At 35.2% G+C, this 14,977-nt stretch overlaps 1 protein-coding gene across 1 annotated transcript; it reads right to left on the minus strand.

The window, feature by feature from the left end:
- Positions 1-268: 268 nt before the first annotated feature.
- On the minus strand, positions 269-3,075 carry Smp_200300 (uncharacterized protein; the record flags this gene model as incomplete). The annotated part of the gene is made up of 3 exons (XM_018793026.1): positions 269-463; positions 1,858-1,984; positions 3,044-3,075. The coding sequence occupies 3 exons, from the start codon at positions 3,073-3,075 to the stop codon at positions 269-271; spliced, it is 354 nt and encodes a 117-aa protein (XP_018647580.1).
- Positions 3,076-14,977: the final 11,902 nt, after the last annotated feature.

Below are 14,977 nucleotides of genomic sequence, written 5' to 3' on the forward strand. Positions count from 1 at the left end.
TAAATATCTATAATACACAATCTATATTCAGTTAATATAGATATTACTAAGATACTCCAAGGCACCGGAATACCATAATGACAAATGTGTTATTTTATCACGGGACAATAGAATCAAGTTGAATAAAACAAAAGAGAAATGTAAGTCATTTAAGTGATTGGACATGATTTTCACCTGAAGATAGTGTTAAACAAATTATATAATGATTAAAAATGTTCCATAAAATCCATTAATATATGAAATCAATTTGTATAATTGGTTTACTGTGTTAAAGAGCCAATAATATATCATCTTGTTGTTCATCTGAATTTGATAGTAACAACTGTTTTTGTTCCAGTGAATTTTCGCATACTGATTCAATTTTTTTAGTTTTAAACCGTTCTGGTGAATCGTTTGGTACAGGTATATATACCGGTTCAACAAGGCGAGTTTGTGGACGATGACAATGAAGAACGATATAATCCTAGATACGAAAGATACAATAATGATGATAACAATAGCAAAAACTAGATATTCAATAATATTCCAGGGTGAAAAAATCCTCATACGTAAAGTTGAGAGTGAACCTGATAGAATGCTGGAGTGTTTATTCTAAATCTGTCAAAGTCTGTATCGATCATGGTATAACCCATATTTGAGGTGCAATCTCTTAGTTTCATCAGTGTAACCATTAAAAATACATCAGTGTGGAGCGACGACTGAGCTTTCAGCGGCACCGATTTGATTTCTAAGCACTCACCTACTTAGTGGCATTGCAGAAAGATACAGACCTATGTATGAACAGTTGATAGTTAAAAGCTAAGACCACTAATGAAGCAACATTTAGCTGAACATGAAAATTTATACAATCACTTGTTGAAAGTTAATTTTTCTGGAAACAGGCACCATACATAGTATTCTTTTTGACTGGACCCATTTTGATTTAGATAACTAAGTTGTAACATTAGCCTTCTCACGAAAATCTGCCTTGAAAATGATGACAAGAACCTTCAGTTAGCTGTTAAGTTTTATTACAAACTATCTATATATGGCATATTTATCAATTCCAAAAACGGGACTTTTCGGGTTTTTTTCACGTGACATAAATGTTTTGCTACATTTGTTCTAATTGTTGTTAGTTTATTATCCCTGAAAACATCTGTCAGTTATGAAGTAACGATAAGACCAACTTCTTAGTATAAGTAACGTTTGTAGAATCTGTTTACACTGGGCTAGAAGTACTTATTGAGTTGAATTTTTTTGGCGATCATCATAGTTTCGATTGCATACGGTACAAGTTCGTATACTGGACTATAATTCGAGATGAGCGTATGCTGAGAAAAATTACAACGTTACTTAACGGCACAGAACGAATTAAGTGGACTGCAACTGACTTAGGCGCGAGAACCGCTGAATCATGTCTAAACCTACTTCGATAACAGCGTTACATTGAACGAATTGGCACAATACCGTATCTGCTAGGGAATTATTTCTATTCAAAACAATTTAAAAAATGGATAAATTATACTTTATAGCCATGTAATGGCCATCGATAGGATGAACTAGTTCTATGCTGACTGGATTTGATTGATTTAAGGGTACAGTATGATCAGCGCCAAGAGATATGACATAAAAGATTAATAATAACGTCTCTAATTTCAACACTGAGTAACTCAGGCTCAAACATTTGTAGGATGGCTTTCTTTGAAATCGTACAGCGCTCTCGATTAGTATCGAAAAACCGTAAATGTAATTTAAATAAAGATTTCTAGTCGCTGTCTTTAAACATAAAGTACTAAGTACATAGTATGCCACTAAATGAAACTTAGAAGAACGGATTAATACCAGGAATTTAAAAGACAATTAATTTGAGTTTACCTGAAATCGATTTTTTATATGTTCAAATGTATTGATGAATGGAACAGACTGATGCCACGATCGTTCATATAAGTATCGCTTTATTAAAGAACTTAACACACAATACCCAACAGTGAAAGCTAGACAGCTAAATTGAGAAAGGTACACAATGTCATGAACATAAAACGACTGGTGCAGTGTTTATAAACAAAATATATCCTGAAATTATTTAGACCAAAAAATATTGTTTATTAGGATACATTGAGAATATATACAATGCAACAATGTTATGCCTATATACAAGTAATTACACAATACCGCAAATATTTTTGAAACCAGGCTATTTTGGTATCAGACGTTTGTGTAATCGATAAGCAAAATAATTCTTATTGAGACTCGGTAAATGAAAATAACTAACACTATTACCATTATTATTACTGGTATCACTGTAGACTATACAGAAGCCATATTTCAAGTACATCTGAACTTTTAACGTAACCCTTAAAAAGTCTACGTTCATTTCCCTAGGAATGGTGATTTACAGTTTCTCTTTTTGGTCTGAAACACGTTTTGGTTAGCTTACACTGGTGTCACTTTTAAACTTACTGGTAATAAATAGTATACTATCTCATAAATCTCCACATTCAACTCTCGGTTCGACACTGTCAGACCAGTGTTACTAAGCATCGAAAAGTAATCTCGAGAATTGGACTTTACGGATTTAGAATACTGGCATTATAAAACCCATATTAGGATTTTCATTGAATACTTCGGCCATTAAAAACGGAGCAGCAGCCTACTCTCTGATTAGGCAAAAACATTACTACAGTAGTATGACCAAGTTTATTTGTTCACATATTCCGATACGACCACGTACATGGATATATTTGATAGTATTATAGAAATGGATACGTTCATTATGTACGGCGAAAGGTCCTTCCCAACACAATATAATACATAATAATTAATGTCAATTCAAAATTGGTAACAAAACATGACATGTTTGAGAGTTTTCAGTAGATTGTTTATTCAAAATATGTAATGTGAGATTCCATGTCCATTTTCTCAAAGATCTATGGCATGAAACCAAGGAAGTTGTGTTTAGTTGAATCTCATTACTCTGAAAACTAGGCAACAAAAAGTCAACAAAGGTGTCCGAGCAAAATGGATTTCGCAATTTTTATACAAACAAAAACTGTAAACGTACCATACAAGGATGACAATAAAAGTATACTCCATAGATCGTTGGACAGGACAAAGACTAGGATGGAACAAATCGAAACTGTAGGACTTATCGTTTTCATGACTTATGAGATGAAAGGCTGCCTATTAACAGTTAGAGTTCTGGTGCTTGAACTTACCATGCTACCACACCCAAGAATAAGGTCTGTTGTAATCTCTGAATCATTGAACCTTACCAGACGTCGATCATCTGCGAATAGGCTTCAATGATTTAACACTACCTTTGTTAGAAACGGTAAAATTGGTGAACGATCCTAATTCTATAACACTGGTTTCGCTAACTGCAATAATCGATGGATTTAATGACACTGATGAGTTTTCCTCTGTTTTGAAACCACAAACGCTGAAATAATAGTCTACATTCTCGTCAGACTCATCGGAGAATCTGAAGCAAGTTTAAAAACAAAAGAATTATCTTACAAATGCCCAATAATTCCATGAAGAAATGAAGCATTTTCCGACAAGACACAGTTTTTGACAGCGTAAACTACCGATGAATTTTTTTCACCGCTGCAAAGGTGTGCGGAGCACAAGAAGGCAAGGTACATAAACTGTAGATATTTCCTCGACATAGTAAACAGAATCAAATTATCGGCATTTCAAAGTAACGCACTATTCAACTATCCGCTAACAACTTTAACTGAAAACATTGTCATTCAGATAAAAACAGACAGACAGTTATGAAATATGAGGGATGGCGACTATAATTGTAAGCTTCAGGCCTATAACTGATTAACTAATAGCCTGAAAGACACTATATTCGACAATAAGAGTGAAGAATAGTAGGTATCTATTATTCTTTTTGTTGAAACAACTAGTCCTATTGTGCATGCCAGGTTCACCTAATAAAATCCCTTTAAAATATAGTAAAATATCTATGGTAATTTTGCTGTGGAAGGTGTTAAATCAGGGAACTGTAGCTTCTTTAGTAACCTTTCAAAAACAGCCCTTATGTTCAAACAGTAACCCGTTAAATAAGCTGGTCACTAAAAAATATGCTGGAGCAAATTTCTTAGACATCGATAAGAAGCTGAGGTGACCAGACCTATCAGTCAATAATTCTGAAGCAAGTAACTCGTTGTTTAGACAAATCATAAGTAGTTGAAGATGCCCAGGAATTGTGAGAAACAGAAAGTACGGGTACATGTCTGTTAATAAATCGAACCCAAAGTAGACACAAATAAGTCGATAATGGTTGAAGGGAAGAAATACTGCAAATACATATATATGTATATCAGCCAATGTGTCTGAACTCTCAGATTACTGCTACGTTATCTACTTCTCCTGACATAAGGTAACAGTTGTCGGATCATCTGTAAGGCTGTTAGTTGTGATCAAATATATGTTATACACTACTTCTCACCATATTATTGAACACTTTACATTACAATCGTCACGATCAACCATCACACGAATATGGCTGACTAAGCATTGGAATTTCAATACAACCAAACACATATCGTTAGTTTATTCGTCAACGATTTTGACAATCTTCGGAATGAAGGGTGATCAAGACATTTTACTGTGACTCCATTGTACTTGCCTTGGACTGTGGTAATTAATCGATGAAACAAAGCACTGAAGCATAGCACGTTCACGTATTTACAAACAACTTCCATAGCTTTTGACAACTAACATCGTATTATGTCCACAGGATTGAATCAAGGATTATTCGACGAACGTTTCCAAATTATAGTTCAAGATTATATATGAAAGGATAGAATCAAGATGTCATATCTCCGGTAAACCACAAAACCCTTCCATAATCATTCCTCACTCAGGATAGCAATTAGGATATAGAAATTCGTTTACAATGGTATTAATACCATAATTGATCTATTTATCTGTGCCACAATGAGTCACTGTTTTTTCCATCACAACAAAGAACCACAGGGCAGTCAGTTTCAAAAAGCCTATCTTATTAAGACCCCAACGTGCTTCTGCTGCCTCATACACTTGGACAGATTGGGCGAAGCAAGCCTGTTTACTTTCTTGATATTGTCTGACTCAGAAGTCTGGTACGTACTGGTCGACAAATCATTAGCTATTTCTTTTCTGTACCATGAAAAACGTGACTACCGGTATATAATTACCTATCAGTGATTCTTCATCTGTACCCTCCTAAACTTGCATATGCTAGCCGATGATAGTTAGCCGCTGATAACAAGAAATCAACTGAACTAGTAATGATAATTTACGACAGTGAATAAAGTTTGGACAAACATTCATACAATATTTAAAGATTCCTCCTGTTCGTTTTTGTCAGTTAGTCAAGTTGGTCTCGCTGGACACTGGTTGAACGTCAACCGGATGACCTGTGATGAATAAAGACTCAAATATTCTTACCAATAAAATCCAAACACAATTTATGTCCATTGGAAAAAAAGTATTTCTAACTTAATACCTGTAGAATTATGTGTTATACTTCGTTAGCAGAACAGCTCTAATGGTAGACCTAATCCTAAGATTGCAGGTTTATCATAATGCGACTACGCGATTCATATGATCTTACATGGAAGTCACATAATTGTCTACACTGACTCATTCTGCTTCTGGAGAACACATTTAGGCTGGAGATAGAACAATATATTTGATATAGATAAAAAAAGATGAGTTACACAGTAGTGTCCACTCTTGCAAGGCTGATCCATGTCATCCGATTGGATCTCGAATTATTGTTTCCACGGTGTTCATAGTTAACCACCTTTTTGTGTCAAATGTTGGATGTCTTTTCAGTAATTATATGCTCGGCTTCAAAGATCATGTGGTTAGGGTAAAATGCCACTACATACCTCATTGTTGTATAATATTAATTCGATATGTATTTATTTCTGAATAACATGAAATTAGGCATTTGAATCCGACAATAATGGATGTATCAAAATATTGTTTTACATCAGTAGCGTTACTATCATCTTGTGAATCAGTCAGATTGACCGTTTGAACATGGTTTCAGCTAGATTTACATGTACATGTTGACAGTACTTCGTACAGAACACATTTTCGTTAGAGGACCATAGTTAGCCATCGATTCACTTCCAAAGTTAATTCAAATTGACTGTCACTATTGAGCTTAGGAGTAAAATGACTGCTATATACGTGGAGCTAAGAAACTGGAAATAAATCAGTCGATCGTCAAGGCTGAAGAATATTCCACTGGTCAATGGTAAACCAAGACCAGCGTATAAGCAAAAAATTAACGGAACTCAATACAATCAAGAGAAAGCTGTTAGTTAGAATATTCCATTATCTATGATATATTACATTAAGATAGTTCGGTACAAAGGATCTGAGATCGTATTTATTCCACCTATCACTTTCGAGTCCGTTAGTTTTAAATTTGTTGAACCTCTGAGTGAGAGTCCTCACATAAGTAATTAGTTTAGCATGATCATCGGTAAGCTGAACTGAACCTACAAATCTACTCAACAACAGAATAATACTATGTTGTAAAAACCTAAGGATATATGAGAAACCTGGCTCAATAGCTCGATGTTTCATCATGAGGTCAACTTTTGTCCACTTGCTTTAAAAATGGGTCAACATCCTTTTAACCATCTACACCAAAAAGTCGTAGAATTCAACCCACCTCAAAATTTTCAGGACAGCACAATGTTTCTACGTACTAATAGATTGTACAGCTTGATGACTTTTCACAGTTTCGAGTACTATCGAGATAAATATATTATTCTGTTTTCCCCACTGAATCATCCATGATTTGAGAGATTTTCGGCTATCATCGAAAGCGTTCATCTGAGTACAATAACCGAGAAGGATACCAAAGAAAGACAGGAAAACTATCAGATTTGGAATACCTTATCATAAATGAAAATACGTAGGTGAGAAAAATGAGAATTTTTAGATATGGAATACGGTCGAAGGCAATATACTGTACATAATTCAGTAATGGGAAAAAGCTTGATTTACAAATATATATGATAGTTTTGTCAGTGATCTGTTAATGTAACGGCTGGTTGAATTGAAATGAAATGTTAAATGGGGAGTAGTGTATTTTCGAGAATATCATTCAGTGTATCATACAAATAAAGTGTGTATCTGAAAAACTTAAAGTCAAACTTGAAAGTCGGCATGGTAGTTATCGGATATGAGAATAAAAAAAAACAAAAGTATATGAATGGTGACAAAAGATATTTACAAAGAAAGTCCTGTTAACCATTTGCACAGCAACTCAATAGTGAGTAATATCGCACATATAAACTCTCAACACTAAAATATTCGTGTTCTTAACTTTTTATAAGTTGATAAGAAGTGCAGTGTGATAATAAGAAATTGAATTATTGTATTAACTAGGAATTCCCAAAATTGTGCAATTTATAGCGAGTAGAACTGGATAAGCAGAAATGAACGTATGGTATTTGAAATTCGAAATCAGTCACACATGAAGTGCGAAAGAATTGTATAGTCGGCGAAGTGTCACTGGGCCCTAGCCAAATCTTTTAACAATTGACCGATCACTTGGTTTCATGTACGTTAGGTCCTTCTTAGTGCAGATGGAATCCTGTCGACAAAGTTGCAACGTAGCCATCTAGGTGACTTGACATTGTGAAGCTGGGTGACACGGGATCGAATCCGTCAGGAGCATCGGCTTCTTCAAGATTACAGGTACACCTCGCTGACGAGTGCCAAGTAGCACAAACCCAAAATTCACGGTTTCCTGTTGACTAAATCCAACCACCATCTTATCCGTAGCCAAATCGTCCGGTAGTTGGGTCACTGAATGTCGAGCAGTTCACCGATCCCCATCAAGGTCGAGGACAATCAGCGCACACCAGGTAGTCGTACCGTACGCCATAGACTGGCCTATGAGGTGGTGGTCACTCTTTCGCTTGTACATACTCTAACTAACATATTCCTGTAATAACAACCTTTGTATTAGATGGTCTTCGAAGCAGCAATAGTATCTTGATACGACACAAGGGCAAACCACGTCAGGTGCTGACCGCTAGGTGTGACTTCGAAGTCAGATGTTGGTGAAACTATTGCCATACAACTCGAGTAGGACTCTAATCGTCCTACATGGATCTACATTAGTGATCTGCAGAATCATTAGTTCATACAAACACTACAACCTCCACAGCTTAAGCTAGGATCTAAGTTTCTGTAATCAATTAAACGTCTTCTCGATTGGTTCATTGCATGTCCATCAGAATGTGTATTGAAAACATACTCTGCATGATTTAGAATATTCTCACTAGTATCAGAATTAAAAACCAAAAGTGGAACGGACTCAGGTACATCGTGGAATTCTATATGATCACCATATCGGTTATGTACTGAAGTCACTGATACGTAGAATGTGAATCACAGATCTTCTCACACTATCCTACCCCATGAAATAATGTTGGATCTTCATATCCCCAGGTCATAAATAATGTGTCTTCACTTGAAACATATTTCTCATATTGGTTAGATTATTCATTAGAGATTACTTCATGATGAGGATAAACAAATGTAGGCATGAAGTAATCGGAACTGTAATCAATATCGAGCTCACTTAGTACTCGTGCTTCTTACTGAACACGTTTCTCACAAGAAGCAAATACATTATGAGGATAAGTAATATATAATATGACATCAGGATTTGATTCTCCTGAAATATTTTCTTCGAATTTATTAGGAATGTCATTAGAGAGTAATGGATCAATTTAAAAATCAGCATCTATCAAAACTCCATCAGATTTTCGGTTATGATTTGATTCGCTCAACATATTTTCCTCGGATTTATAAGAAATTTCATCAGAAATAACTGAATCGTTAGGACAAACCATATCTGGTACAATAACATGGGAAATTCGATAAGTTGATCGGCTAGAAGCTTCTGTTCCACAATGATTCTGACTTTCAATTACTTCTGTAGCGTTATATGACTCAACACTGTTTCTCGAAGTCGTGGATAAAGATAAATGATCTTTAGAAACACTCAACTTAATAAGATCAGAGTTACAAGATTTAGCATTGCTTGCAGCGAAATGAATAGTAGTATTACAAACTGACAATGCGTCCGGTTTGACCACATTTGAAGCATTTGGGGTTACGAAACGCACAAGAACCACATGGGCAAAACTTGCCATAGAGCAAGCATTTACCGAACTTGTGCTCATCTTCGTGACCTGATTCGCAACATCTCAATGAATTGTTATCTAAATAATCTTGATTACGCATTGGATGAGACGACGTAGTGGAGCAGTGAAATTCCTGATGTTCTGACGAATCAATTTGTGAAATTTTTCTCCTTTACCTCATTCGAAACTTTTATGCTTTATATGGTCTAGTAGTAGTTACTTGAGAGTTGCATATGGAAGTGAAGTCAACTTTTATAGAAATGCCAAATATTTTAGTAATCTGTATGCTTCTTTTCCGATGAATATGGGGGAAATGATCCACAACATTAACATCCTAACATCTCCCCTGTTCATAGTCCAGATTTCGAACTTTTCCATAAATCTTCAAAAGCTTCATAATTTTAATGTTTATCCAGATGTTCCATTACTGGTTCAATCACGACGCCAATGTGATAATTAAGAGTATTTGAATTATTGTACTAACTAGGAATTCTCGAAATTGTGTAGTTTGTAGCAAGTAGAACTAGATGAACATAAATGAGCGCATAGTATTTGGAGTTCTAAATCAGGCACACATCAAGTACAAAGGAATCATTAGTTCATACAAACAGCACATACGGCAAGGAATAAGACATACGTTTATCCCGTGATTTGCAAACGACAAAAAATGAATCCTCGTGAACTTCATATATATCGCTAATCGAATAAAAAGTCCAGTGGGAAATTCTTTCTTAAGCGCTTATTTTAAACATTCGTTTAGGCAGAAAGGGCACTTTAGTAAAGTAATTTCTGCTGTTATCGCGCATGTGGAACGTGTGAACTGTGAATTGAACGAATTGTAACACATTATCAATCTATGGAATGGCTTTTGATTATCTTCAAGAATATTACTTACCCGGCTATAATAGACTCTCCAACAAAAGTATCCAACTGATATTCTTCAGAAAATGTTATGCAGCAGCAAACAACACTAAAGAAGAGAAAGTACATAGTTCATGTTGATACCAACGACTTAGGTAACTTTCAAACTTAGACAGACTATGTAGATATACAAACGCCATAGAACCACGCTAGCAACTGACATTGGTGCTACAAGAACTTAGCTGCTTATTCAAAATTTTGCATGTTGCATACGTTTTCATGATTTTGGATGGAGGATGAGGGATGTAGGCAAGGAAACAGGGAGTGGATAAGACGCCTAAGTGTACAGATATATACGCATAGACAAAGCGTATATATATATGATACAGTAAGCCTAACTGTGATGAGTATGAAGTAAAAGGCAGCAAAATATAAAAAGAAAATATAGAAAGACTAGAATGACGGAATTAATAGACAGGCTTATTCGGACATAAATTGATTGTACAATGATGTGGTGAGAACTAATACAAGGGATGTGATCGGCATGGTACATTATAACCCATTATTCTTGTATTTATTTCCAGCACGGAGATTTTTATCCGCTTTCAGCAAACAACTCACGAATGTGATGATGTTTCGTTGAGATAATCGTCAGCAATTGCACCTGGTTTGTACTGTGAATATACAACACAAGAACAGGTCATCTGATATTCAAAGGAGTATGGACGTCGTGAGTTTACTTAGTTATATCGAAAAATTGTCTTATGTAAATTGACGAAAAACAAGGGAAAAAGCAAGATCCTCGAACTCAACACAGAGATGAACAGCGAGGATACGATGAAGATGTAAATGAGAAGATTGGCAAAACAAGGACAGCATTCCTACAACTCAAGAACATATGTAACTCAAAACAACCATCAGTCAACATCAAAATCACAATCTTCAATATGAACGTCAAAACAATTCTACTGTATGGTGCTGAAACTTGAACAACTACCACAACAATCATCAAAAATTACAAGTATTTATTATCAATTGTATGTCTACACAAGATACTCAATGTCCGTTGAATGGATACCATCAGCAACATCCTACTATGGGAGAGAACAAACCAACTTCCATCTGAGGAGGAAATTAGGAAGAGACGTTGGAAGTGGATAGAATATACATTGAGGAAATCACCAAACTGCATCAGGAGTCGATCACTAACTTGGAATTCTGAAGTGAAACGAAAAAGAAGAAAGCCTAAGAATATAATGCATCGAGAACTAGAAGCAGGTATCAAAACGATGAGTCGCAAGTGGAATGAATTCCCCATGACAGAGTTGCATACCCTATGCTTCTCAGCGAGTGATAACAGGCGTAAGTAAGTGTCAATATACACACTGTTGACAGTAATAACAAATCTTCTAACTTGAGTACTGTCGATGAATTAATATTTGTTTTTCTTATTTAAATTTAGTGCACACGAAGTTTGATTGCGACAATTCCATGCCAACATCTAAACAGCTAAGAAATCTTAGGGGAATAGCACACACACAAAAAGTCATCGAAGAAATCAGAAAAAGATTAGATAATGTTGAAGTATATCATCACAAACAGTTTCTTTGAAGTCTGAAGATTTCATGAAAGTCAGTCAATATTCTCCTTATTAATATTCAGAAGTATTAGTATCCTCACATCCTGTTATAACACTGAGGTTAGATCGTTCTCGACACGTATTGATGGTTGATCCAAAAACCTCTTCCATCCTATTCAATCGTCAAACTCCAAAGTTATCCAAGAAAATGTTCCCTTAAACAATACGATTTTACAGATGCAAATGTTTTATCAAAATATTCAACTGTGTATAAAAGAAGAGCCACATATATGGAGAAATCGACGTTTTCTTCTACAAATAACATCTACATACTGTAGATATCTTCTTACAACTGTAAAATTCCTCCTACAAGAAATCGTTCGCTGAAGGTAACACAAACCGCAATTAAGGTTCCATTACATAACATTCAATAGATGAGATAGTCTTCCTATATGTTCAACATATACGTCAAAGTGATTTCACTATTGTAAAATGAATTTACTTAACATACATCAATTTCCATTTGTTGAATACACTGAATTGTAAAGAGTTATTCACTTTGTTCCTGATGAACTTGGAACCCTATGAAAATATTACTGTGGTTCTCAAGAAATCTATAAACATTCTGTTGAATTTGATAAAGTTACACAATTGTGAAGTCATTGAACAATAAATGAGCAGAAATTCATGATTCTCTGATTTCCAATAGTTCATCAACTGATATCAACATCAACTAGTCAGAATATTCTATCTTGAAACTTGAAAGGATTGAAATGAATAGCCGATGAATCAAATTACTTATTATCATTATGATGTTGTTGTTTACAGACAAGTTATGACATGTCAATGATGAATTATTGAATGAAGTATCAATTCGAATCACATACATCTCATGTTGATGAACACAAACAAAATATTATGTTCCATAGAAAGAGAACACACCCATCTTTATTACTTCAACTATGAAGTTATTCATTTCTTTGTATTACCATAACATCTTGAATAAATAACAACAGAGTTATTCTGTCATTATTTCGATAATTCTGAGTGATTCTGTCGGTTGAAGTTAGACATTAACACCGATGGATGCCGGAGCAGTGGTCTATCGGTTAAGGGCTCCGGCTCGAGACTGCGAGTGCGGGATCGTGGATGCGCACTGCTGAGGAGTCCCGTAATAGGACGAAACGGCAGTTCAGTGCTTCCAGGTTTTCAATGGTGGTCTAGCTTCAATTGACTCATGATTTCAACTTTGAAAAATACTGAAATCTCCACAAATCCCCTTCTAATTCTGTAAACATGTTTGATGATATTAATGATTTACAAATGAAAAACGATGTTTGCAGTAGTAAGAAGGATGTTTGTTGCAGATAGTTAAGATGTTTAAAGATCCCCATAATATTAAAAGGCTAATATTTGAACGAAGAATATTCTTTTCGATAAATTCTCTCTTCAGGTTCTACAATTCATATATATCCAAATTAATAATCCGAAAAAGTGGTCAGGCTAAAGGCAAAGTACATCGTTTAAAGCATGTAAAACTTGAGGAGGTCCTACGTTGTAGCTGACTGACTGACTGACAATTAATTTTAGCCAACATAATAAAGGAACTAATTTTGCTAAAAACAAAAAAAATTATTGATTAGTTCCTTAAGCACCATATTTTTTCCTAAAACTTACTGCGCATAGTAACTAATTTAGAAAAAAAATCTATCCAAATCTATGCCAAAGTCGATCAAAAAGTATTCATTGTGTTCTTCTAAACAATCATTAGAATAACTAATTTTCAATATGTGTAAACAGATTATGACAGTTATTGTCCAAAGTATGTGGGATTGAATTCACTTAGTATTGTTTGTTTGAATCTTCCGATTGATGTTTAGGACTGCAAATGGTCAGTCTCTAATTGGCATATGTGCATACTGTGCGTATTGCCTCGATTTAGCCTAAATTCACAAGCATTATAAGCAAAGATAGATAGTGGCTAGCAATGGAATCCAGGACACGCGTTTCGTTCTATTTGAAGCGAAAGGTACTAGATTCGAGTCCCAGGGTGAACATCAACTCTGAGATGCAGGTACATCCAGCTTATGTAGGATTAGTTTAACCATTTATTAAATTTAAGATTGGAGATTTTCCATTATACCAAGTTTTTGAAATACTATGAAATCATGGATGTAATCAACACACTGCTCTGACAATTGGAAGCAGACCTGAAAAGGATGAATAACAACTGGAACCAACTGGAGAGGATTTCCCATGACAGAGTTATTTGGAAAATGCTGTTGTGTGGCCTATACTGCTCCACGATAGATAACAGGCGTGAGTACGGAAGTAAGTAAATAAAACACAAAGAATTATACTAGATAATACGACTTCAAATTCTGTTGTCCATGAAGTGGGAAAATGATTATTTGTTTATAGAAGATTCTCTAGAACTTCAATCAATCAGTAATAAGCCTCCGGTCTTTATCTCTACAATGAATCCATAAGTCACCTTACTAACAGCATCAAAACATTAGTGTTGGGATTCAGGCTTTACCTAGCTGAATAAACTAATTTGATTTGATTTGTAAAATTGATTATGACTAATTAATCGAAACTGACATAGTTTAATTTAACTAACTGACAACAGTTGTGAGTCCAAATAACTTACACTTGCTATGAAGTGACTATAAATACTGTTCACATGAACCAAGTAACAAGCATATATCTCCAGACATGAACATATATCTTCAAGAGAAAAACAAGTGATCATTCAAATATATTATAACTTATTTACATTAGAATACAAAGTCAACTTAAACATTATACTTGTTATGCCTTCACATATAATCTCTTTAATTATGTTATACATGATTATATAGTTGAAATCATGAGTCAATTGAAGGTAGACCACCATGGAAAATCTAGAAGCACTAGACAGCTGTTTCATCCTATTGCCGGACTCCTCAGCAGTGCGCATCCACGATCTCGCCTCGCAAGATTCAAACCCAGGATCTATCGGTGTCGCGCACGAGCGCTTAACCGCTAGACCACTGAGACGGCATTCAACGAAGTTGAGCAACCAATCACCAGTGTCTTCAGTGAGTTATTGTCTTCCAACAGACCTGGTTGAACTCCACTGGTTATTGCTTCTCACTAGAACTCCAGGAAATACTTCATGGAACCAGTCACTAATGAGCATATGTTGATTATTATCAGAAGAGGATTTTGTGAACTCCTCAACAATAGGATGAAACGACCGTCCAGTACTTCCAGGTTTTTCATGGTGGTCTAGCTTCAATTGACTCATGATTTCAACTATATAAAATTACTAAAATCTCCACAATCCCCCCTCCTTACACCTGATTTATCAACAACGATAACAACAATAACA

The sequence above is a fragment of the Schistosoma mansoni genome, chromosome 1 (genome assembly GCF_000237925.1).
Source record: "Schistosoma mansoni strain Puerto Rico chromosome 1, complete genome".
NCBI lineage: Eukaryota > Metazoa > Platyhelminthes > Trematoda > Strigeidida > Schistosomatidae > Schistosoma > Schistosoma mansoni.